General features: G+C 44.8%; 1 protein-coding gene and 1 long non-coding RNA gene across 3 annotated transcripts in view; both read right to left on the reverse strand.

The window, feature by feature from the left end:
* Window positions 1–19,385: 19,385 nt before the first annotated feature.
* On the reverse strand, window positions 19,386–22,341 carry LOC141144321 (uncharacterized). Its single transcript, XR_012244393.1, has 2 exons — window positions 20,357–22,341; window positions 19,386–20,284 (listed from the first exon to the last, which is right to left on the reverse strand). It is a non-coding gene; the product is annotated as an uncharacterized lncRNA (long non-coding RNA).
* Window positions 22,342–24,839: 2,498 nt separating this feature from the next.
* The window catches only part of CUL2 (cullin 2), a 163,237-nt gene continuing 160,156 nt past the window's right edge, over window positions 24,840–27,920 (reverse strand). For both annotated transcript variants that reach the window (XM_073629885.1, XM_073629884.1), the window contains exon 21: window positions 24,840–25,469. In XM_073629885.1, coding sequence (XP_073485986.1) covers window positions 25,338–25,469 — 132 coding nt within the window. In that variant the 3' untranslated portion in view covers window positions 24,840–25,337. The remainder of the gene's footprint in view (window positions 25,470–27,920) is intronic.

Genomic DNA, 27,920 nt, shown 5'->3' on the forward strand with positions numbered 1-27,920 from the left:
GCATCCCCCACAGTTAGTAAGCACAACTTAGGCATACATTTAACCCTTTGATCGTCCCTAATGTTAACCCCTTCTCAGCCAGTGTCATTAGTACAGCCACAGTGCATATTTCAAAAGTGTCAGTTAGGTGTCTGACTTGTCCGCTGCAATATCACAGTCCTACTATAAGTCGCCGATCGCCGCCATTACTAGTAAAAGAAAAAAAAATATCCCATAGTTTGTAGACACTATAAGTTTTGTTCAAACCAAGCAATATACACTTATTGGGATTTTTTTTTACCAAAAATACGTAGCAGAATACATATTGGCCTAAATTGGAGGAAGACATTTGATTTCTTACATTTTTTATTGGATATGTTTTATAGCAGAAAGTAAAAAGGTCTTTTTTTTTTTTTTTTTTAATTTGAATTGTCGGTGTTTTTTGTTTATAGCGCCAAAAATTTAAAATGCAGAGGCGATCACCACCGAAATAAAGCTCTATTTGTGGGAAAAAAGGAGAAACATTTTATTTGGGTACAGCGTAGCACGACCGCGCAACCGTCAGTTAAAGTAATGCAGTGCCGTATGGCAAAAAAAGGCCTGGTCATAAAGGGGGGGGGGTAAACCTTCCAGAGCTGAAATGGTTAAGTTGATAAAATCCTTGCATGTATAAATTCTTCTTTCCTTTCTGATAACTTTGTGACTTTCATATCTGAGGTTTTGATTTCGCAATCCATTCATTCACTCTGCTGACGCTCATAAGGACAGCAATTAGCGTTAAGATGCTTTCTCACATCTAAAATAATATATCTATTGTGCGGAAACCTCAGAACATTTCTCATGTTTAAGTATCTGAAAAAAAACAACACCATCATTAGGGAATTTCGAGTTATAATCTTATTATTGTATTATTCAGTGTTAGTTCAGCTCCATCAGACAGGGAAGATGATTAGACCTGTCACAAGCTGCATGTACAGCCTAAAATACATTAACAGAGTGTCAGGCGCAGGACCTCGGGGATCAGAACACCTTCAGAAGAATCTTTTCTATTCTAACCTGTAACAAGGACTGAGCATTTTATACTAAATCATATTCAAGTCTTCAGCTGGAGAATACCGAGGAGGAAAACATTTATCCCACTTCTGCTGTGATTTCATAATGGCATCTTCATGGGGTGAGTTGATAATAAAATAGGGATTATGACAGCACAATGGGGATGCTTGTCATCTATTAATAAGACTTGACTTCTATGAGCCAGCCTGTCTTCCACTGACAGCTAGGATACACTGGGGTCCACACATCAACGTCTTATGTCTTATCACATTCTTCTGCTGATCTAAATTGGAACAGATGTTGATTTTTCCTATATCTAGTGTGTGGCGGTGTATGAGGCTAATTTATTATTATTATTCAGGATTTATATAGCGCCAACAGTTTGTGCAACACTTAACAACATGAGGGCAGACAGTACAGTTACAATACAAATCAATATAGGAGGAATCAGAGGGCCCTGCTCATTAGAGCTTACAATCTAGAATGGAGGGTCAAGTGAAACAAAATTGTGGGGGTGAGCTGATGGAGAAAATGAAAATATAGTTGTTAGGAGTGGGTAGGGTAGACTTTTCTGAAGAGAAGGGTTTTCAGGGATCATCTAAAAGCTAATAGAGTCAATCAAATAGATTGGGGTAAGGCATTCCATAGGCTTGGAGAGGCTCTGGAAAAGTCTTGGAGGCGAATAATAGGGGGGGGGGGGGGGGTTGGGACTTTAAATGAAGCACACGGTCTGTGCCTTCATCCCTGGTTCAGGTACAAGAAAAAGGAAGGTGGGACTTTAAATGAGGCTATTGATTTGTGGGGGTGAGATAATTAGAAAGTATATTTAATTGGCATATGGAGTCTGACAATACATAACAATGATGCACATAGTAGAAAAGGTTTCATATGTATACACACACATACATGGTATTGACCTCATGAATACATTACATATACATGTCAAAGGGACGGCATATAAAATTGACGAGAGATTTAATAGGGTAAAATGAATTATTGCAGATTCCATTTTTTTTCCTCAGTTTAGGCCGATATGCATTCTTCTACATAGTTACATAGTTATATAGTAGGTGAGGTTGAAAAAAGACACAAGTCCATCAAGTCCAACCTATGTGTGTGTCGCAATAAGCGTATATTGATTGGTTTGCGCAAAAGTTATACAAAATAGGGGATAGATTTATGGCATTTTTATTACTAGTATTGGCTGCGATCAGCGATTTTTATCGGGACAGCGAAATTGTGGCAGACAAATCGGACACTTTTGAAACCTGTTTTGGGACCAGTAACATTTATACAACGATCAGTGCTATAAAAATGCACTGATTACTGTATAAATGTCACTGGCAGGGAAGGGGTTAACACTAGGGGGCGATCAAGGGTTAACTGTGTTCCCTATGTGTGTTCCAACTGTAAGGTGGATGGGACTGACTAGGGGAGGAGACCGATCAGTGTTCCTACTTAGTAGGAACACACGATCGGTCTCCTCTCCCCTGACAGACCTGGGATTTGGGTGCTTACACACACAGATCCCTGTTCTTGCTCTGTCACGAGCGATCGCGGGTGCCTGGGGGGGGTAATTGCGCCCGCCGGGCACTCGTATCGTCTCCGGGGACACGCTGCAGGTGTGCGCCTCCTACAGCGTCTTAAAGAGCCGATGTACAACTACGACAGCTTGCCCAGGGGAGCCATTCTGCCACAGTATAACTTTGGCGGCTGGACGGGAACCGGTTAATGTGAGATCTGAGGTAAAAAATACCTCAGATCTCACATTTACACTTAAATGCAATAATAAAAAAAAAAATTGTCTTTTTTTTTTCAATAAAAAAAAATGTCCCTTTAAGGCTGTTGGGTGGAAGTGACGTTTGATGTCGCTTCCGTCATTCAACGTCATTGAGTCGAGTGGGGGCCATCATTCCCTCACTTGACTTAGTGCCTCTGAGGGGAAAGGATCGGATTGTCTCCGGCGCTACCAATGGCTCCGGTAAGCAGGGGAGACGACCAGGACTCGGCAGGAGCACCTCTCCTGCCACTGATAAAAGTGATCTTGTGGCCAATATGCCACAGAGACCACTTTTGTCATAAAGTGGACTGCCTGCCGTTTAAGAAAATACCGGGGTTATGGAGCTATCTGCTGCCATAACCCCGATATTTAACATCAAAGTACCGAGGTATAATGACGGTGCGCGGTCCGGAAGTGGTTAAACTTATATTATTAGCACTTTCAATTAAATTTTAAACAATAAGAAAACATGCAATAAATCGAAGGCTAAATCAACACAAAGGGCACAGTACAGGGTGGAGGAAGAAGGGCAAAGTATGGGGGGGATCAGGAGGGCAAGATACTGGGATCAGGAGGGCAAAGTGCAGGTTCCAGGATGCTGGCCATCTTGGGAAAGCTTAGTAAAAACCGTGACTATCCCAGCAAATCCGGGACAGTTGGCAAGTATGATTTAATGCAAGATTATCATGGGGTCCCTGAGCAGTGCCCAAGGGTGTCCATGCATTAAGACAGCCCTGGCTGTGGGTCAAATGCAGGGCTTCCTGTTCTAAATAAAAAAGCAAACTGACCTAAACTAAATTTCAACCCCAACATATAACTGTATTCCACCAGGTTGGTTACCCTAACCACACTGCAAAAAACATACATTGTTTTTATTGAATCCACATAGACAAATGGATACTCACATGCGAACAAAGGATAACAAGCCAAAATAATCCGCTCCAGCCAGAATGCACTAGCGGTATGTCCTGAATGCAAATTGTTGGACAGTTAACGCATTTCGGGAGTCATGTCCCTTTCCGCAGGGATCTGAGAAAAGGGGCATGACCTCAAAATAAGTCCAACCATTTGCATTCAGGACATACCGCTATTGCATTCCGGATGGAACAGATTAGTTTGGCTTGTTATCCTTTGTTCGCATGTGAGTACACATTTGGCAGCACCCTTCAATGGCATTCTAGAAAGAAGTTTGATGGAAGATTTCCCCTTGGTTTAGCACTGAAAGTGGTTTTGGACTTGTGTTGGTTACCCTAACCCCTTAAAGCATTCCTAAATCCAAGAATTTAATGTTAGTGTACTGCAGCTCACCAGACCTTAGATGTGGTGGCTACATTTGTTTTCATTTTTCAGGCTTTTGTTTTTTTATTTTCACCTGGTGATCCTACCAGTAACACACTCCCAGTCTTAGGGTGACAACATAGGAGTTTGTAATCCAAATCAGGAGAGCAGCTTAAGGTGACAATTAGGGCTTTTTTTTCACAGAAAATAGTTGCAGGAACTCCTCCTTTCTGAGTCCCTCGTTTTCTCCACCCCTACCCACCTCTGATCACCGTTCCTTGGTTCTACCCCCTACCCACCTCCCATTACTGCTAGAGAATACAGAACCAAGTATCATTTTGTGGTGATAAGTAATCCGTATGGAATTTGTTAACGATAACAAGAAAAACAGTAAAATAGATCTCTTGTAGCCAGTAACAAGAGATCCACCCAACAACAATAGACCACCTGAAATGACCCCCCAGCAGCAAAAGATCTCCCCATCAATAGACTCTCAAGCAGCCAGAAACAATAAACCCCTACCTCAACAGTAGATCTCTCCCAGCAATAACTGACTCCCAGCAATATAGCACCCATCTCAGCAACAATATGTCCCTATCAGCAACAATAGACCCCACTGCAAAAATAGATCCCACAGCAGCCAGAATTAATAGACCCTGCAGCCCACCCCAGCATCCCTTGCCATTACATACAGTCAGTGCTCCAACTGCGTTCCCCCGCGTTCCTGCTGAAAAAAAGCCCTGGTGACAACACTGCTCCTCCAGAGATACTAGTACTATAGATGAGCAGTGTTGTCACCCTAAGCTGCCCATCTTTTTTCAATTACATGGTGGTGGTTTGGGGGGGGGGGGATGTTCTGCAGTCTACAGAGAGAGCTAGGAATAATGTAACTGATAAAACTGTAGCTTACGCAGAGATCACAGGTTATCAGCTAGCAGGATTTCAGTTATATAATGTATATTTTGCAAACCAAAAGGTAGCAAAAAAGAGAAGTTCATTATTAGGGTTTATATGCCCTTTAACAGCTCCTTACAAGAAATCCACGCAGGGCAAAGGAACAGGTTCATTTCAACAGCCCCTACCCAGCTGTATATACAGTATCTCACAAAAGTGAGTACACCCCTCACATTTTTGTAAATATTTTATTCTATCTTTAAATGTGATAACACTGAAGAAATTACACTTTGCTACAATGTAGTGAGTGTACAGCTTGTATAACAGTGTAAATTCGCTGTCCCCTCAAAATAACTCAATACACAGCCGTTAATGTCTACACCGCTGGAAACAAGTGAGTACATCCCTAAGTGAAAATGTCCAAATTGGGCCCAAAGTGTCAAAATTTTGTGTGGTCACTATTATTTTCCAGCACTGCCTTAACCTTCTTGGGCACAGAGTTCATCAGAGCTTCAAGGGTTGCCACTGGAGTCCTCTTCCATGACGACATCTTAGAGCTGGTGGACCTTGCGCTCTTCCACCTTCCATTTGAGGTAGTCCTTCTCTGTGCAAAACAGTAACAAAAGTTGGTTCCCCCCCGGTCATATGAGGATGGTGGGGACCACTATGAACGTTCGCCATGGAGCCCGCTATCACATAGCTTCATGATGGGTAGGGGAGGGTAATATGCAATTATGACTCCCGATTCTGGTTCACAGGGGGGCCCTGGGATCTGTGCCGGGGCCTCTGCTGACGTGCCTGTGAGCGATTCCGGGGACCCGGAGGGCCCGGGGGGGCCAGGGCGCCCTCCCGTGCGTGGGATGATCATGAGCCAGTTCAGTATTTGGATGGGTTCCACATTAAAGAAGGCAAACAGTCCCGTGAGGTCAGCAGGGGTGCAGAGGGTGAATGAAGATGATGCCCTCCGAAATGTCACCGCAAGCGGGTATCCCCACCTGTACGTACAGCCCTGTTCTCTAGCCAGGTCCAAGACTGGGTGCAGACGGGCCCTGTGCTGAATTGTTGCCTGGGACAGATCAGGCAGGATCTTGATAGGGGCAACATCAAAGTCCGTTTCACCCGCTTCCCAGGCCGCTCTAAGTATCTGTTCTTTCAGTGGATAGCGGTGAAGGCAGCATACTACATCCCGGGGTCTCTCTGGGTCGTTTGATCTAGAACCTAGAGCTCTGTGCACCCTGTCTATCTCCACTGTCAGCTGGGGGGATTTTAGAATCACCTGGAAAATGGCACTCACTTGTGGTGTAGAGGGCAGCACAGTGGTGTAGCGGATAGCACTCTCACCTAGCAGTAAATGGTTCGCTGGTTCGAATCCCAACCACGACACTACCTGCCTGGAGTTTGCATGTTCTCCCTGTACTTGCGTGGGTTTCCTCCGGGTATTCCGGTTTCCTCCCACACTCCAAAGACATGCTGGTAGGTTAATTGGCTTCTGTCCACAATTGGCCCTGGTGTATGGGTGTGAGTTGGGGACCTTGGATTGGGGACAGGTGTGTGTGGAGCGGTGCGTAAAGTGATGGCACTACATGGGTACCTTAAATATATAAAAAAATAATAATATAGTGGATGGACATCTTGATGGGACGTGGGGATGGGGACAATTGTGGGCGCTCACTCAGGTTGAACTGGATGGACTGGTGTCTTTATTCAACCTTACTATGTAACTCACTGTTGCCTCTGGAAGGTCTCGGAGCTGCAGGTTGTTCCGACGGCTTCTGTCCTCGAGGTCCTCCAGGTGAAGTTGGAGGTCCACCGCCGTGTCAGCGTGGGAGGCACGGGCACGTTCAAGGGCCGTTACTCGATGTTCCAGGGAGGACACGGCCGCTTCTCTTGCTTCTACCCTTTCTGTGAGTGTGTTGACCTCTGCTCTTACCTCCTGGATATTCCGGCGGTGTCTCCTTCACTCAGAGGATCAGGGCCTCTAAGTCCTGTTGTGTGGGCAGGGCTCTCAGCAGCGTTCGGATGTCCCTGTCCAGCCTGTCCGCCTCTTCTCCCTGCAGTGTGGCATCTGTGTCTGGCGGTTCAGAATGGAAGAGTGCCGGGGTCTCTGACAGGGATTCTGATCTGGAGGAGGAGGTAGGAAACACAGCAGGGTCTGGCATGATTTGAGCTATGCGACCCGTGTCAGTATGGCTCCCGGGGAGGTTCGATGGGGTAGCTGAAAGTACTGCTGGATATCCCCCTGTGAGTTGCTGGGCCAGGCTCTGCGGGCTGCGGATCGGGTCCTGTACCTTCTTCCAGAGCTCATGCAGTAGTAACAGGCAGTAGATGTCGGCTATAAGTCGGGGCAAGCATGGAAGGCGAGGAGCACCTGGAAAACATGTCTCTACTCCACCATGTCCAGGCCACGACCCCAGGGCCCCCTTGTTAATGGGGGCTTCCAGATTCTGATAAGCCCCCTGTGCACAGACCCCCACAACCACCGGGCAAAGGTTGTGGGGATGAGGCCCTTGTCCCCATCAACATGGGGACAAGGTGTTCTGGGGGGAACCCAAAGCACCCATGTTGAGGGCATGTGGCCTGGTATGGTTCAAGGTGGGGGGCTCTCTTTCGTCCTTTTCCTGCGGCCTGCCAGGTTGCGTGCTCGGATAAGGGTCTAGTATGGAGTTTGGGGGGGTACCCCCACACTTTTTTTTTTATTTTGGCGCGGGGTTCCCTTGAAAATACATACCAGACCTGAAGGGTCTGGTATGGATTAGGGGGGACCCCCACGCCATTTTTAAAAATTTTGGGGAGGGGTTCCCCTTAATATCTTTAGGGGGGACCCCCATGCCATTTTTAAAAAAAAATTTGGTGCACGGTTCCCCTTAATAACCATATCAGACCCGAAAGACCTGGTAATGGACTGGGGGGGGTAAAATCCCGCTGTTCTTTTCAATGATTTTTATATATATTGTTGGGATCCGGCAATACATTACAGCTGTGAGCAGTTTGAAATTACATTTTTTCCTTTAGCAATGTCATTTTGCTGCTCTCGTTCATTACACTATATACGACCGTTATGTAAGCAGCTTTACATAGTGTGGGGCGTGGACTTAGCTTCCCTGAGCCATGGCTAATCATGGCTCTCACAGCAGGTCAGGTGCATGCTTTGGCCAATCAGCAGCCATCAATGCACTGCGATCTTGCAGTGCATTATGTGGCATTCTGCGGGAGCTCAAATTTCCTGTGAACACCCCATAATGTTCTAAATTCGGTGAACGGGTGAACACCCGATGTTCGAGTTGAACTTACGTTCGACTCTAACATTGGGCTCATCCCTATTGCTGGGGAAGGGGGGGGGGGTATTGTTGCTGATTGCAGGGGATCTATTTTACTGCTTTTTCTGTTATCAACAAATTCCATATGAATTACTTAGCACCACAAAATGATACTTGGTTCTGTATTCTCTAATAGGGGCAGTACTGGAAGGAGGGTAGGGATGGAACCAAGGAATGTGCTCAGAGGTAGGTAGGGGGTGGAGATAAAGGTGACTCGGAAATGGGGAGTACCTGCACCTGTGGTCTGGGAAAAAAAGCCCTGCCTATTCTATAAAGTCTAATAGAAACGTGCAAAATTAAAATCTCCGCTGGGAGAAGGAGGTAATACTGCAATATTTCCCAAAGTTACATAAAGGGATGCTGGAGATGTACAGGCTTTGTGCTCACAACTGAGCAAGCCTAAGGATCATCCTCCTCTGAAACCATGTCTAGAAAGCTTTCCTAGGTAAAGGTCAGCACAAGTCTGAATGCAAAAAAGCCTGAGAATGAAGAAGTTATCAAACAATAAAAAGAAACTTGTACCAGCGGGACAGCTGATGATCTAACTTGAAGGACACAAAGAGTAAATAAGAGACTTAAAATTCTAATTGCAATATTTTGAACTTTTAGTGTATTTATACAGGCACGTTTTGGGCCCCCAAGTTCCAGACATAGAACCATCCTCAATATGAAATATGACAATTCATTTTTATAAAACATTTTTTTGATGCAATTTTTCTTTCCAGACACCCCTGTAAACATTCTATAGCAGGGTAGAAGAGTAATAGCGCAAGTCACTCCAAGCTTACAAATAAAAAAATCGATATAAATATGCTGGACACGATTCAAGGTGAGTGCTTTGTTCCCACAGTTCTGGCTTTATGTAGGAATACATATATATATATATTAAACATTATCAGGCTGCAGTGGAATAAAGCCAAAACTCTAATAGTGAGAGTAGAGCTGTGCCTGGTGCAGGTGTGCAGGTCCCTGGGGACTGACGCTGTTCCTGGACACAGACCAACAGCTTTTGTTTTTAGTTTACTGCTTTCCGTCTATTATTTCAATTAAGCTATGGCCAGATGAAGACAGGGTATCAAAGGAATAAAGACTATTACATATCCATGTTCCATGTCCTGCAGCTGAGCCAAAGGCCAACGCTTTCACTATAAACAGTGTGATTACAAGTCTCTGGGATTCTGTTTAAGGAATTACCTGCAAACACTGGCTATTGTTCATCTTATAACTATGTCTGACGTCTGTAGCTATACTTTAATTCAATTGACTACAAATTAAAACACTTGGCCAGCTATGTACAAAAAAAACGAAATTTTTAACACTTCCTGCCCAGGCCACTTTTCAGTGCTGTGATAGTTTGACTGCCAATTACTTGCGTAAGGCTAGATTCACATCTATGCAGATGCAGTTTCCCGGTGCGTTTTGTGTTTTAAAACACATGATTTTGATGCATTTTAGCATGCCTTTTTTTTCTCCATAACAAACCGTGAATAGCCAGTTGTTAAAGAGCGGGCGGCTGTCGCTCGTCCCCTCCCTTTCCTCACCTGCCAGGCGGCATGCTCGGATAAGAGTCTGGTATGGATTTTGGGGGAGGGGGTAGGAGGGGGGGGACTCCACACCATTTAAAAAAAAAACCTTTTTTTTTTTTAACATTCAGCTGTCACCACGTTAAGGACGTGGTAAACGTGTACCATAGGAAACCATGTTTAATGGACTGCAGTGCGTTTCTGCAAACCGCAAAATGTACTAAAAAGAACGCATTGGTGTGAACCTAACCTAACTGTGGTTTCAGCCTTTATAACACCTCTTTGTCTTTTTTCTTGATCTATACCTAATGGTAAGCCTATTAGAAGGCTTACCTGTAGGTACAGTAAATATCTCCTAAACGTGCACTGTTTAGAAGATATTTACTTTAGCAGCGCCAGTGATGTCACTGATGCATGCATACTGCACTCTTAATGGACAGCGTACTTTCCTTTGAGAAAGCCATACAATGACCGTGTTTTGGACCAGAGAGACGTTATACAGACATTTCTGCCGTCTCTTCCAAAGAAGCAAATTGTTCATGACACATGTTGAGATCCTTTTAAGGTCTTCCAGTCTTTGTTGAATCATTATAACATTAGGATAGTGCAAGTTATACATGTATGTTAAATGATAAATGTTGGGTTAGGCTTCAGAAGTGTTGAACCATGATACATCTAGATCAGTGGTCTCCAAACTGCAGCCGGGGGGTTGGATGTGGCCTTTTGCTTGCCTTTATCTGGCCCTTGGGGCACTAGTCCACCCACTGACATTAACAATAGGGCATAATTCCTGCCAATGACACCAACAGTGAGGCACTATTATTCCCACTGACACCAATGATGGGGCACTATTCCTCCAACTGACACCAATGATGGGACATTATTTCTCCCACTAATACCAATGATGAGACAATATTCCTCCTACTAACAGCAATAATTGGGTATTATTCTTCTCATGGACACCATTGAAGGGGCATTGTTATTGATGCCAGGACATTTTCTACTCTCACTGGCCTCAATCTGGCCCCTTTAAAGTCTGAAGAATAGTAAATTGTCCCTTTGTTCAAAATGTTTAAAGGCCCCTGATCTAGAATATGTGCATAGAGCATTTAAGGATGGTTTTAAAGCGGTAGTAAAGTCTGTTTTTTTGTATCTGTACCTACAGCTAAGCCTTTAATGAGGCTTATCTGAGGGCAAAGTGAATATCTGTAAAATGTGCACGGTTTAAGAGATATTCACATTTGTAGCAGCCGGTGACATCACAGTGCATGCGCACTGTGCTATGAATTGATGGCACACTCAAGCGACCCCCGTACACGGGAGTGACGTCATTGCAACCTCCATTCAAACAGCCGAAGCACGCAAACCTGGTAAAAAGAGTGAAGATGGAAGCCCTGTCAGCGGTGACAGCATGCCGCGGGGGGATCCGCTTTTTAGGCAAGTCTGTCATAATCTGCTAGTATGCAAAGTATACTAGCAGATTATAATATTAACCGGCAGGGTGGCCTTTTTAATTTTTTAAGAGTTTACTACCGCTTTCATAAGCATCAATAAAAAAACTTTTTTTTTTGAGAGACAAGATTGAATTTATGATTTTTTACACCTAAAAATTCCCATAGCTCAGTGATGGCGAACCTTGGCGAACCCCAGATGTTTTGGAACTACATTTCCCATGATGCTCCACTACACTGCAGAGTGCATGAGTATCATGGGAAATGTAGTTCCAAAACATCTGGGGTGCCAAGGTTTGCCATCACTGCCATAGGGCATTTTTTGCATGCAAGAAATTCGTTTTACTCTCTTTCTAATCATTTGTAGCTCAGAAAGCGAATATCCACGACAGGACAGGTATTAAATACAGTAAATTCTTTAAGGGCTGGCCTTATTCCAAAAAAAAAATTATTTAGTGACAGGCACACGTCGGGTTTACTTAAAGTGTATTTAAGGCCAAAACACATTTTTGGATAGAGTGGTGAACTGTTAAGACCAATAAACTGCCAGACAAATAGTAAATGAGTGTGAACAAACTTAAATTGTTCATAAAATGGTCGAATGTGACAGCCAACACATTACAGGGGTTAAACACCCCCTTCAACAGGGCTATGAAACAAAAATAAGAGAAAGATATAAATAAAATAAAAATTTATTTATTTTAATGCACAATAAAAGTTGATTTGGACTAATTTACTAGTGGCCTGACACTATTGCTGAAATTTTATTCTCTGGTTTCTAGTTTTAGGTACCCCTAGGAGCACCCTGTTCTTTAAGAGCAGCCTCACCAGGGCAAGTGAACTCTACTAGTTGGATTGTCTCTTTGCAATATTATATTTATTCAAAGTGTCTCTCTGATGTTTCTATAAACTTGGAGGGTTACATTCTCTCAATTCATCTTGGTGGCCATTGTCACTGAGACTGGAAGTGATGGAGAAACCAACATTTTGAGAACTCAAATAGGAGAAATGGAGACACTTGTTCCAATGACAACTAAGAGGAGAGTTCCTCTCAGCTCCTGTAGTGTCTACAGAACAGGAAGTGCAAATCTCCCTAATTGGCCATTTATGGAAAAAAACTTCAGTGTGTTTTCAGCATGTCTTACCATGACCACCATTTTAATAACAATACTAACAATATTTATATTTGACAATCCAATAAAGGCTTACTTAACAAAAAAATCTCCTTTCATGTTGTTGATTCTGCCTGTCTGCTGATCCTCTCTTCCCACACCTTCCAGGATTTCCTGCATGCTTTGCAACTTCTCCTCTGCTGTTTGCTTTCTGTTTCTAAGGACTACATATCCCATGGCACCTTGCTGCCTGCAAGCAGTGATTCCTGTACCGACTCTGTCCCCTGAAACTCCTCCTCTCGGCACTCCGAGGCAGGCTCTGTGAAATGTGTGATACAGCAGTGCCTTCTCACAGGACATTGTGAATTTGTATCACAGAATTCAAAGAAATGTGTGGGGATCTTCACAAAGTAAGTTTAAAAACATCAACATGCATTAGATTAAAGTGGTTGTAAACCTCAGACATGAAACATGAACAAAACATATCCCTCTATAGTGTGCACTTGTCTCAATCCAGAGCACTAAGTGTCATTTCTATATACTGCCTCATTCCTCTGCATGAGTACATTCTGACAAGTTTTCTGACACCAAAAGAAAAATGGTGACAGGAAGGGAGCTCCAGCTGATTGACAACCTCAGCTCTGTTCCTGTGTGCAGGGGTGTGTGTCTCTTCCCTCCAATTAGCTTTCAGAGCTCTCAGCATTGAGCTTTACAGAGTGTAACTTCAGCTCTCCACCCCCTTTTTTATGACTCCTCAGACAAGCTTTATAAATTCTGGACTTTGAAAGGATGTAGAGAAGAATGCAGATAGACCGGTACAACTTATATAGGAGGATTTATTTCATCTTTGTGTATCACCTGAGGCCAGTCACTTGCCTGAGTATATGTAAGGGATTACAACCACTTTAATAGGCGTAGGCTAAAAATAATTAAAATACAGCATAGAAATTAGTATATTATTTTACATTATGACCATAGGTATACTTTAAAGCACACAAACATAGCAGATATCTTTCCCTGAAAATGATTTTAAAATGTTGGCAGTAAAGCACCAACAGGGACAACACAAAATCCACCAGAACAGCCAACATGGCTTTTCCAGTGAATCAGCCCCGGGAAGGCTGTCATGTTTAGTTTTATGAATCAGCTCATACATCCATGTAATTCACTCTCATACTGGGAATTCCATTTACAACTTGTATCCATGTGTAATGACATCATCGATTTATGATAAGCACATGCTGGAAATGAATGATGTCACTGGTAAAAGAGAGCAGAAACATCATGAATGTATTATCTGGCGTTGGCAGCTTCTTCACCTCATCTTGAGGCACCTGGATTTTCCAGAACCTGTGCTGACGAAGGCAGAGGCTGTCACTGCTGGCCTCTTTCTGAAAATGCTGAGTGCCTACGGCTTCAATGAAGTGACCTGGAACAAGCATGCTGCTAGCTAAGTCAAAACTCATCTACATACTTGTGCCAGGTCAGCAACTTAAAGTTTCGAAATTGCAGCATCAGTGACAGTCCGTCAACCAGGGCCGGTACAAGGGGTGGGCGGAAGGGGCGGGTGCCCTGGGCGGAGCAATTTATTGTAGGAAGGGGGCGCAGCGCTGGCAGGCAGTATGATATTGATATTAAACTTTCTGGGCAAGTGACTATCACCGGCCGCCCCTACAACATTGCAGACCTGCTTGCAAAGATGTGCAGAGGCGTACTAAATGCGGGGCGGGCCGCCCCAAGTACCACACAACACACTGGGAGGGGTGTCAGGCTGGCCCCCCCTCCGCGATTGAAGCGGTGGCAGCGCCGCAGGTTTAGGCAGCGGCGCAGTGACAGGCAGGGAGAGGCGATCTTTATTGTGATGCGAGAGGGAGGGGGTGTGCGGGGGTGCAGGGTGACACCGCTGCACCTACCATCCCCTCCTCTCGCGGCCGTGAGCTGTGTGTCTGTGCGATCCCGGATGTCACACAGGCACAGCCAAGCAGAGTGAAGCCGCCTCCCCCTCCTCTCTGTTTATGGGTAAACAGGGGGAGGGGATCTGCTGAGCATGTGCCACCGCGCTGATCTGAGGTACTGAATGGGGGGGTCTGCACACTGCACTGAACGGGAGGGGGCTACACTAAAAAGGGGCATCTGCACTGAACGGAGGGGGTACACTGGAGGGGGCGTCTGCACTGAACGGGGGCTACACTGAATGGGGGGCTACACTGAACAGGGGACTACACTGAATGAGGGGTCTGCACTGAACGGGGGGCTACACTGAAGGGGGGGTCTGCACTGAACGGGGGGCTACACTGAATGGGGGGCTACACTGGAGGGGGCGTCTGCACTGAACGGGGGGCTACACTGAATAGGGGGGCTACACTGAAGGGGGGTCTGCACTGAACGGGGGTCTGCACTGAACAGCGGGGTTATACTGAAGGGGGCATCTGCACTGAAGGGGGGTCCAGAGCTGCAGGGTAATGTGTAATGTAAAGGGGTCCAGAGTAGGGTGCCCACGTGTCCCGGATTGCCCGGGATTATCCTGTAATTTACATCTTTGTCCCCGGTCCCGGGCAGCTTCATTCCGGGACAATACAGTGTCCCGGAATGAAACTGACAATCTGGGAACAGGGGCGGACCGAGCCGCCATAGCGCTGGCTCTGGCTCCGCTTCCACCTCCTCCACCTCCTCCTGATCACTGGTTGCTATAGCCGCCTGGCATCTGGCAACCAGTGATGTCACTGCCCAGCATTGAAAGCGGAGGAAGATTTCACTTCCTCCTCCGCGCTAGTGCTGCTGGGAGTCACTGCTGATTCTTTCACCTCTGCACTTGGCTCCAGTGACTGGCCTGCAGCTTGTGTGGGGTGTTTCTGTTCCCACACCCTGCGATTACAGTGTGTACGGCATCTCTCCCTTCCTCCCCCCTCCTGCCCACCTCACACTAACACACAGACTGAAGTCCCCTCCCCCTTTTCCTCGGCTCGGATGTCACAGACAGGAGAAGGAGGGGGAGGTGAATGGACACAGACGTGCTGATCTGAGGTTTGTACAGAATATTAATACTTGGCACTTGCAGGAGAAGGAGACACAGAGACAGGGGGCAAGTTGTCAAAAAAGAATACTTGCAGTGATTTTGGGGGGTAAGAGCATGCTGTATGTGCTAGGGGGCACTTTAGGAGGGGAGATATATTGTGCTGGGGGGGTCAGATTTTTTTATTTAACCCCCCTTCCAGCACAATTTCTCTCCCCTCCCAAAGTGTGCCCCCTAGCACATACAGCATGCTCTTATCCCCCCAAATCACTGCAAGTATTCTTCTATGACAACTTGCCCCCTTCCCCATCTTCAAAGACAAACTGGCTGCTATTGAGGGGACAATTGTACCGTCTGGAATCCTGGGAACTTTGCTGGAGATTCAGGGCAATTCTGGAGGAGGATGTAAGGAGGCACTAAGGGGGCACCCCGGAGGATGTAAGGGGGCTCTGACTAAGTTAGTACCGCCAGAGTGCCCCATTACATCCCCCCTTACAACCTCCAGGGTGCCCCCTTAGTGCCTCCAGAGTGCCCCCTTACATCCTTTGGAGTGCCCCACCACCAAAGTGGTATAGCAGTGGCTGACAGACTATCAGGAGGTGATATTGCACTCCTCTTCCTCCTCTCTCCGCTAACTACCCCCCGCCATACACTCCATACTCCTCTCCTGTACATATTACCCACCGCCATACACTCCCCACTCCTCTCCTGTACATATTACCCCCCGCCATACACTCCATACTCCTCTCCTGTACATATTACGCACCGCCATACACTCCGCACTCCTCTCCTGTACATATTACCCCCCGCCATACACTCCATACTCCTCTCCTGTACATATTACCCACCATTATACATTCCGCACTCCTCTCCTGTACATATTACCCCCCGCCATACACTCCATACTCCTCTCCTGTACATATTACCCACCGCCATACACTCCATACTCCTCTCCTGTACATATTACCCACCATTATACATTCCGCACTCCTCTCCTGTACATATTACCCCCCGCCATACACTCCATACTCCTCTCCTGTACATATTACCCACCATTATACATTCCACACTCCCCTCCCGTACATATTACCCACCGCCATACATTCCGCACTCCTCTCCTGTACATATTACCCACCGCCATACATTCCGCACTCCTCTCCTGTACATATTACCCCCCGCCATACACTCCATACTCCTCTCCTGTACATATTACCCACCATTATACATTCCGTACTCCTCTCCTGTACATATTACCCACCATTATACATTCCGCACTCCTCTCCTGTACATATTACCCCCCGCCATACACTCCATACTCCTCTCCTGTACATATTACCCACCGCCATACATTCCACACTCCGCTCCTGTACATATTACCCACCGCCATACATTCCGCACTCCTCTCCTGTACATATTACCCCCCGCCATACACTCCATACTCCTCTCCTGTACATATTACCCACCGCCATACATTCCGCACTCCTCTCCTGTACATATTACCCCCCGCCATACACTCCATACTCCTCTCCTGTACATATTACCCACCATTATACATTCCGCACTCCTCTCCTGTACATATTACCCACCGCCATACACTCCATACTCCTCTCCTGTACATATTACCCACCGCCATACATTCCGCACTCCTCTCCTGTACATATTACCCCCCGCCATACATTCCGCACTCCTCTCCTGTACATATTACCCACCATTATGCATTCCGCACTCCTCTCCTGTACATATTACCCCCCGCCATACACTCCATACTCCTCTCCTGTACATATTACCCACCGCCATACATTACGCACTCCTCTCCTGTACATATTAACCCCCGCCATACACTCCATACTCCTCTCCTGTACATATTACCCAGCGCCATACATTCCGCACTCCTCTCCTGTACATATTACCCCCCGCCATACATTCCACACTCCCCTCCTGTACATATTACCCACCGCCATACATTCCGCACTCCTCTCCTGTACATATTACCCCCCGCCATACACTCCATACTCCTCTCCTGTACATATTACCCACCATTATACATTCCGCACTCCTCTCCTGTACATATTACCCCCCGCCATACACACATATTACCCACCGCCATACATTCCGCACTCCTCTCCTGTACATATTACCCCCCGCCATACACTCCACACTCCCCTCCTGTACATATTACCCACCGCCATACATTCCGCACTCCTCTCCTGTACATATTACCCACCGCCATACATTCCGCACCCCTCTCCTGTACATATTACCCACCGCCACACTTTCCGCACTCCTCTCCTGTACATATTACCCACCGCCATACATTCCGCACTCCTCTCCTGTACATATTACCCACCGCCATACATTCCACACTCCCCTCCTGTACATATTACCCACCGCCATACATTCCGCACTCCTCTCCTGTACATATTACCCACCGCCACACTTTCCGCACTCCTCTCCTGTACATATTACCCCCCTCCATACACTCTGCATTCCCTATTTACTATTACCACATTCTGCACTATACAAGTCATCTCAGACTCTCTTTAAGAACACCCCCTTTAAGCCAATATTTAGTGCAATTTAAGACATGTCCACAGTTCATTACGACACGCTTTGCGACCATATTGTTGTTGTTCTTGATGCCTAGGGCCCACTTTTGATCTTGCACATGAGCCCTCTGATTTTGTACGCCCTGCCCCAAAAATCGGCAAAAAAATTTGTCAAAAATCATCTTTTTTGGGGGGGGGGGTGTCCCTGAATGTCAGTTTGGAAATGTGGTCACCCTAGTCCAGAGGTGCAGGGTGATGTGTAATGTAAAGGGGTCCAGTGCTGCAGGGTGATGTGTAATGTAAAGGGGTCCAGAGCTGCAGGGTGATGTGTAATGTAAAGGGGCCCAGAGATGCAGGGTGCTGTGCAATGTAAAGGGGCCCAGAGATGCAGGGTGCTGTGCAATGTAAAGGGGCCCAGAGGTGCAGGGGGCTGTGTAATGTAAAGGGGCTCAGAGGTTCAGGGTACTGTGTAATGTAAAGGGGCCCACAGGTGCAGGGGGCTGTGTAATGTAAAGGGGCCCAGAGGTGCAGGGGGCTGTGTAATGTAAAGGGACTCAGAGGTGCAGGGTACTGTGTAATGTTAAAGGGCCCACAGGTGCAGGGGGCTGTGTAATGTAAAGGGGCCCACAGGTGCAGTTGGCTGTGTAATGTAAAGTTACCTGGACTCCAGGTAAGCAGGACTGGGAGGAATGGGGAGGGGGTCCAATGTAAGTTCACCTTACAGATTTTCTGTAAAGTGAACTTACAATTTAACCATTTGCCGACCCGCCGCAGTGCATATACTGTGACGGGGCTGCAGCTACAGTATTGTATTGTTGTATTGTTTTAAGTGTTTTCTGGTTTTGAAAGGACACTGACTCTTTCTTTATACCGGGGGGGGGGCGCAGTTTTCCATCTTCGCCCTGGGCTCCAGATGGTCTTGTCCCAGCACTGCCGTCAACTAGCATTTTCAGGAGGTCAGCGATTGCAGCTCTCTGTTTCTCTGTACAGGTTTGTTTAATAAATATATACTTAGGGTGTAGGTACCTGGACTTAAAGGTCCAAGGTCAGTCCTACTCTTCTGCACTGATGAAGTGCTATTCGCGGTAATCTGTGGGACACTTTTAATCTCTGGGTTGAATGTTGGTTATCGTAGGCCACAGGTATGTATTTCAGACAAAACTGTTTGGGCTTTTAGTGTAGGAGAGATAGCATCCTTACCTCACTACATAGAATAGTAACTAACATGCTGAATTTCTGGAAGGATCAACAGGTATTTGTTAGTACTTGAAGCGTTTTTATTAAATACACAAAACATAGAAAAATCTGCCCGTACTGAATATATTTTTCTTTTGACACGATATACACTTCACTTACAGTGGGTATAGAAAAGAATCACACCCCCCCCTTAAAGTAATCACATTTTGGTGCTTTGCAGCCTGAAATGAAAACAGACACAGTTTTTGTTTTATCCAGTTGTATTTATTTACTCAATGCAACTTAGAACATCCAAATAAAAGATATAACACAAAAATGTCAGAAAAAAAAATCAATAACAGAAGCACTGAGTTTGAAAAAGAGGGTAAAGGGTAAGGAGGGTGAAGACCCTGCTTTACCACAGAGCTATCGCCCGATATCACTACTTAATGTAGACATTAAGTTTTTTGCGAAGATTTTGGTGAATCGCTTGAAGTACTTCCTACCTTCATTTATACACCAAGATCAAACAGGCTTCATCTCTGGTTGAGAAGCTAGAGATAACTCCATCCGGGCCACACAGCTTATCCACTGGGCTCGCTCCCGTCAGGACCCTACCTCATTTTATCTAGGGATGCCGAAAAGGCGTTCAACCGGGTAGACTGGTCATTTCTTAGGGCAGTTTTGGAGACCTTAGGCTTGGGGCCCCATATGCTACAGTGGATTATGGCACTATACACAACTCCCAGTACACAGGTCAAGGTCAACAGCCTTTTTCCTTCTAGGTTTCCCATCCGGAATGGCACGACAGGGGTGTCCCCATTCTCCCCTTCTCTTCGCCCTAATCTTAGAGCCACTCTTCTGGAATGTCCGGACAAATCCGGACATTAAGGGGATAACAGTGAGGACAACCAAGCATAAGCTATCAGCTTATGCTGATGATGTACTTTTTCATCTGATTGATCCCCTTGTCTCATTGCCAAACTTGATGTGGGAACTTCAGACTTTTGGGAGGTTATCTAATTTTAAGATTAACTACTCCAAGTCCGAAGTCTTTACCAATTACTGTCCTGGAGTCTTTAGCCTCCCCTTTACGGGAAGCCTTCCCCTTTACGTGGGCTAAATCTTCCATTAAATACTTGGGGATTCAACTGACTGACTGCTTTGAGACATTATATTCAGCTAACTATCCTGCATTGTTGAGCGTGGTGCGCAGAGACTTGCAGATTTGGACAAAGACAGCCTTTACATGGCTAGGTTGTGTCAATATTCTCAAAATGAACATTCTCCCTAGGGTGCTCTTCCACATGCAGATGTTACCTGTCCCCATACCTAAAAACTTTTTTACCCAACTTCAAAGCATGCTCGTTGGGTTCATATGTAATGGAAAGAAGCCACGTATAGCGATGGCAATACTTGAATGCTCTAGAGGCGGGAGGCCTGGGACTCCCTGACATGCAACGTTATTACCGGGCTATAGCTCTTCAACGCATCCTACATTGACACCATACTCACACTAAACTGTGGGTCTCCCTGGAGAAATGCTTGGCGGGCTGCAACCTATCATATTTGCCCCTTGGCTGCCTCAGGAACGCAGGGGGTTGTCCGCGACGACATCTCCATTGACAATACACGTCCTACGTGTCTGGCACCGCATTGATCAACTTTTCTCGTTGGCCCCCTCTGTGTCCCCATTGGCACCTGTAGGCGGGTTCCTATGGTTTCCCCCTGGGGAATGTCTAGCCTTTTTTAGGTCATGGACAGCTGACGGTAATCCCAGCTGTGGTAAATTTCTGGAAAACGGTAGGCTGCTTTCCCTGGAGGCCCTTAGAGGGAGATTCCCCTTAGAAACACTTACCCCAATTGAGCAGCTGTTCATAGAAAAAGAGCCCCTACCCCACTTATTCTCAGTACTGTATAAACTACTGGGTTCTGTTCCCACTATAACTAAAGCTGCATTTATTCGGGAGTGGGAACGCAACCTGGGGCTGGAGTTCTCAGCTGCCCAACATACACACATATACCAATTAACCCATTCCAGCTCTATTGAATCCAGGACCCAAGAGATTAATTATAAGTTACTGACGATGTTGTACCGCACACCTGCGACCTTATCACATATATACCCTTCAGTCCCCGATCTTTGTTGGAGAGGTTGTGGCCAGAGAGGCACACTCCTGCGCCTGTGGTGGGAGTGTCCCATGATTCGACCCTTCTGGTCCCAAGTTAACGATCAGATAAAAAAAATGTACTGGGGTAGGCGTCCCTCTGTCCCCCGCTAATTTTCTACTCCATGTTCCTACCATCCCACTCAGTCACTCTAAGAAAAGCGCTCTTAATCCCTATCTACTGGAAACAAATACATGTGCCCAGTACAGAGGAGTGGAGATTGGGAAGGTGAATGGGATTATGGAACTGAAAGAGTGGGTGATGAAATGTATGGACAGATATAAGCGATTTTAAAGTAGGTGGGCAGCGTGGCGGGACCACACTTTTGATCCAGGGAGAGTTTCGTCTAACTTAGACGTTGCCTTTTTGGAATTAGCAGAAGTACCTATGTGAATTATGCAGCCAATACCAAAGTTTAAGGTCTTTTTCCTTTACTATCATTGCAAGCTTTGCAGGCTGTGCTTCTTGTTTTCTTTTATTTAAATTTTTCCTTTAATTTTTCTCTAAGCCTACCAACTGGTGCGGATGACTGCTACCTTATTATATATTATCTTAGTGTCTCTTTAGTCATATTCCGTTATCTGGTTTCTGTTTTACAGTTTCAACTTACAGCATTTCAGCGCATCCGAGGGCCTTTTGTTTTGGTCTTCTGTTCTATCTTGGGATCTCCTAGGTTGTCACTGATGTTGGGGCATCCCTCACGGGGGGGGGGGGGGGGGCAACCCATCAGTTTTTCTGTGGGCCTTTCCCCCTGCGGGGGGGCCACCCCTCACCCTCAGGGTGCCATGCTTGTGTGTACTATGGTGCCCTGGTTGATGGCTGGAACCCCAACGCCTCAGAAATTCGGGTCCCTGCTTTATGAGGAAGTCTATATTTGACAACTTTTGTGATAACTGATGTTTTCCTTCTTTTTTTTTTATGCTACTTTTTTTTTTTCTTGCTGTCCATAGATATGAGACAGCAATTATTTTAATTTACTTTATTTTACTTTCTGTAAGAGAATGTTTTTCTACATAAAGATTTTTATATATATATATATATATATATATATATATATATATATATATATATAAAAACCCAGGAAAACAAAATAGTAAATCTAAAAAACAGTACAAACAGCAGCAGATTTCGAAGAATCTTGTGAAGAGAAGTAAGCTGAGCCTTGTCTGGATGCGGAATCCTTCCCCTCTATGCTCTCGCAGGTTGATGATATTTAGAACTACATGCCTGCTGAGCGAGTCTGCCAGCAATGACATCAGAGCTAGAAAGCAGCGAGGCCGGGACTTCGCGCTCCTGAGGGAAGGGCGTGTGCTGCCATTGCTATGAAAGAGACCACAGAAGAAGCTGAACAAAACACAGGCATATGCTGTACAGACAGGTTAGAGGAATCAATCATCCCTGTTTGATTATCATGTGACTTGATTATATATGAAGTTACTGATTATATGAAATTTACCAAATGGTAAAATACACATAAAGCAGCTGGTGATTGGATAGCTGATCATCAGAGGTATTTATATAAAGATCAGCCACCGCCTGCCTTCATACGTTTGTGTTTCAGATCTTTTTTTTTAACTTTACCAAAAAGCTGGCCACACACACACATTAACCAGTGATGAGCTCAGGCGTATTCATACATTTTATTCAGCTCTTCAATATTGTTCTTACCGATAATTCCCACCTCTTTGAATTGTTAATTATTTAGATTCAGCTTCTTGTTACATACATATATGATGTTGTGAACTAGGAGAATGATCTGAAGGGTCAAAACTTGTGTGTTTTTGTGTGTACACACACGTTCAAATGCTCCTGGGCTCTGCTGGGAAGCTGTCAAAGTCGACAGCCGATCATAGAAAGCAGTGGTATTCCCAACACTGCAGAATACCCCTTGCATACATGCAGATGCAGCACAGAGAATGCCTCCACTGCCTGTGATTGGTTGTCAGCCTTAACATCTTCCCACCGGAAAAGCTCAGGCGGGTTTCAGACTTGTGTCCGAGTGTGCCCAAGCTCATTCATACACTGGACAACATTTTGCTTCTTGAACATTTGGGTATCTTAGATTATTGGCTGCTTATCATGAAAAAGAACCTGTAATTTAACCTCTCATATACCGTTTTGTAGAAAAAATATTTTTTTGCAATTTGCAAGATCTATTGGCTATGCTGCACACATGAAAAAGAAACATACAAAACATGAAATGATCATTGAGACACATAGAGTACACCAAGTACAATGGGAATATCTGTGGAGAACCACAAGTAGTGGCTCTGCTGTTTGCAATGCAGCTCCGATATACCAAGTACTGTTGTTACATCTTGTGAATGGGACAGTCTGGTTGTAGAACATTAAAAAGAAATGGCCACAAAATATTTGGTTCCAAAACAGGAAAACATGGCATGAGAACCACTTCTTGACACAAAGATTTATACCTACAGTTCACATAAAACTCAGACTGATGAAAAATTTTGTGAAAGTGATGAGCAAGGAAAGCAAAGGTTTTCGTTATTAGAGATAGATGCTTCAAGAATAACTGCAAGATTAACGAAGGCATTTTTGTTGGTCCACTGATCAGATACGTCCTCAATGACAAGCAGTTCGAAGATCTGTTATGTGAAGCCTGAGAAAATCATCTGGAAAGCATTCAAGAATGTCGTTGAGATTTTTCTTGGCAACTACAGTTGACCATTCTACATTCAGCTGGTTGACACACTTCCTACAGCATACAAGACAATGAAGTGCAACATGTCATTGAAGATTAATTTTCTGCATTCACACTTGGACTTCTTTCCCGAAAATCTAGGTGCAGTCAGTGAAGAACATGGTGAAAGTTTTCACCAGGACATTTCCACAATGAAAAAATGGTATCAGGGCAACAGGAATCCATCAATGCTGGCTGACTATTGTTGGACATTTTAGTGAAATGCACAGAGTACAAATGGAAATGAGTGAACCTGCGTTCAGTGTGAAGGAGTCTACTATAATCACGAAATGTTTTTTAGGAAGCAAAACGTTTGAGAAAAAAAAAAAAAAAAAAAAAAAAAAAAAAAAGTTGTACAGGGTTACTAGCTGACTTGGTAAATCTGATAACATAGTACAGAGATTGCAAACAGCTATGTAGTATGAAAAGTTGCCTAAACAAATCATTCCATTTATATTCAATCAGGTTGATTTCCATATATCTAAAGGAGATCATGCAATCAGATTGCAACGTGCAAGGGGAGATTTACTTTAGCTTGTGCCAGAAGTAACCTGAAGTCTTGTAGTTTCTAGTCTTGACCCAACATATAACTTCCCAGTTTCTGAGTGTGCGGCAACTGCCAGGCAACCTCTGGCTCCCAGATACAAGTACCAGGTTTAAACCTGGCAAAAGACATTACAATCCATCTGCACAATCTCCTTTATTGTAAGAGAAAGAAACTAAATAAGGGAGCAAATATGTCTGTCGTAAGACTATACAAATTTAGGATAGAACATACAAATTCATTACATTTGCCTTGTTTCATAATGCTGCCTCCCTTCCTTTGCATCAATTATACAAATACACAGAACATTTCTTTATTTTTTAATATGACAAGCAGCAATATCATGTTTGCCATTTTTGTACATTTTAAAGTAGATACAGTTATTAGTTTTTTTTTTTGTAATATTACAATATTTAGTTTTGACTTTAAGTCTTTTAAGATACTTTAAAAAAAAATGAACACATCAAATGCAAACGTGGAGAAGGGGAGAAAAAATATTTTTACCCAAAAAAAAAAAAAAAAAAATCTTTAAAATAAAAAAAAAAATCCACATTCCAGAAATACTTCACTCATTCCTTTTAGTAGAGCTGTAAGAAATGTTATAATGGCATGAGCTGGAAATATTTATAGGCATCTTCACGGACGCTCATGACACTGGTGGCACTGGTGATGTTGTAAACAGCAGAAAAACGGAGACTGCCAGGTGATCAAATATGGAGGCAAAGGCCTGCTTCTTCCAACTGGAGCACACCAAACTGACGGCGATGACGTCCTCTCACACACGCCAATCTGACAGTGACATCATGCCACGTAGCTATATTCATCTGCTGAGGCTTGGCTGCGCTCTATATACTGCTTGTCTATGAGGACCTCAATGCACTTTTTAATCATACTGATGCTGGGGTTGAATCGAGCTCTGGATTGGCTGATCACCTGAGAAGAAACAAACTCATGAAAATATAAAGGGTTTAGGAAGACAGAAAATATAAAAATAGGTAACTGGTACATTCATTTTAGACAACGCCTTACAGTAGTCATGACTGATTAAAAATGATGACCAATTCTCACACTATCCAAGTTCTCCAAAGCCAGGCAACCATGGATAGTAAACCATCTTCAGATTGATCTTGACACAAGCTTGCTCACACTCTAAATACCCGCTCTTAAGACTAACCAGCAGACAGGAAGACATTTCTGCCTCCCCAGGCCCCATCCCAACTCAATGCCGAGACAAGGTCTTTCAAGTCCACAAGTTGAGGATGTCTTGATTTACACTTAATGGCAACAACATCTGACCAATGAAACAATATAAAAAAAGAATGTAAATAATTTGTTAGAATAGTTGAAAAACAGACCAGTAGTACTCGGTCCAAAGATGAACATTAATAAGTACTGTATATAGATGGATGGCGGTCAGACTAACAACCAGAAAGTAAAAGGTAAAAAAGGGGGAGGCCTCGGTCAGTATAGTATGAAGTATAGTTTTGATTTAGGCCCCTTTCACACAAAGTGTCTGATCAGGTCCACCTGTCAGTTTTTCAGGCGGATCCTCAATTCACCCCTATAGACTGGTGGGTGTTAAAGGACCTGTGTCCATCTACACCCACCTACCTGCAATCTGATAAAAAACAAACAGAAGGCAATCTGTCTACCTTCATTTAGGCCGATCAGTAAACAGACACACCTGGCCACCCGTAGAGCATAATGGGCTCTGTCCGTGTCCACCCTGCAGAAACAGAGGACACGGACCGGTCATCCACCCACTCCGATTAGCAGGGGATCGGCAGACAGATCCCCTGCTAATCTAATTGGAATCCACCCCATGTAGAAGAGGCCTTAAGTGGAAAATTATGCATTAAATTGGGAATTATTGGTTTGATGTCATTGGGTGTATTGATAACATTGTTGTATAGATTGTTGAGTATCTATGAACGTCTAAGTATTTTTGGACCCATGGTTCCTTACGGAGGGAGGCCTCCACCCACTCCATGCAGAAACCATAATACAATTGGTCTATAAACAAATAAATAGTGTGAAGTCCTGGATAGATCCACTTGTGTTGGATAGATTTCCTTGCTGCAAGGTATATGACAATATGGAGTTGTTTGCAGCCTCTAAACATTGATGCCTGGGATGTCAATTAGGCCAAAAAAGTGCCCATTTGGTGGTAAAAGGTAAGTCATTTTATGAGTATGTGGTAGCATAGCAGACTACAGAGTTCCAAAATCATTTATTCTTGGGGCACGACCAGAAAACAAGGAACAGGTCTGCATCTAAATGTCCACATTTCAGGCAGCAAGAGGGGGGGGGGGGGGGATTTAGGTCCATGAGGTAGGAGTGATGTGGAGATATATAGGAGTGGTGGAAAAGCAGAAACGTTTTGTGGTACCACTGTGGCTTTGACCATTCCCAAGACAGACAATGATTTTAAAAGAATATTAGCTTCGAACTGGGGAAAATTCTAGTGGCTTCCAGAAGAAATTATATAGCATGGGTGTCAAAGTTTATTTAATCAAGGGCCGCATTAGCAGTATGGTTGCCCTCCAAGAGCTGGTTTTATATGGGGTGGGCTACAGAGTGCAGACTTCATGGGTGTGCTGTGCACAGAGTGCAGGGTTTAGGGGTGAGCCATGCACAGTGTGCAACCCCCTCCCCCCTCCAAAAAAAATAATCCTTTAGGTCTCTTTCCTACCTGGCTTAACCCTAGTTCCTCCCTGTGTGGGCAGCTCTACTACCTGTGTATTTGGCTCTAGTACCTCCCCTGTGTAGGTGGCTCTGCCTCGCAGGGAGCACACTCTCTCTTTCAGATTCTGGAGATCGGTTCCCACCATGTGTGCAGGGACCCGTTGATTCCGAGAGGCACTGAGAGCAAAGTTGTCCCTTGTAAACACAGATTCTGTGTTTACAAGTGACAGTGGGGAGCAGGAGCAGAGGGTGAGAGCTGGAGGTGGCCACATGACAAAGCCTGGCTGGGTGGATTCGGCCTGTGGGTTTTGTGTTTGACATGTGTGTTATATAGAGTAGAAATTGCTTTTTTACTTGGATTAGGATATTCTAAGAGCGTGTCTAAAAATTCTTCCCAATCCTTTGTGTGTTCTGTTTATCAGAGTGCTTGATACAGTGCAGGTGGTTGTCACACTGGCAGCAGAGTGCCGTTGGTTACACAGGTATAGCCGAAAACTCATAATCTGCAGGACTCAGCTATCAGTGTTCATGGGTTTTACAATGCAGGATAATCATCCGCTTCTCTATGACCTAGTACATTGTCAATCCTCTGTATCCTGCTTCTACACTCCAAATATCCCAGGCAGGGCCCAGAGGCTAATTTCTTCTAAACAACCACTACATCACACATCCAATATGTTTACATATTTAGGGACTAAA

This window comes from Aquarana catesbeiana, linkage group LG05, assembly GCF_042186555.1.
Source record: "Aquarana catesbeiana isolate 2022-GZ linkage group LG05, ASM4218655v1, whole genome shotgun sequence".
In the NCBI taxonomy this organism is placed as follows: Eukaryota; Metazoa; Chordata; class Amphibia; order Anura; family Ranidae; genus Aquarana; species Aquarana catesbeiana.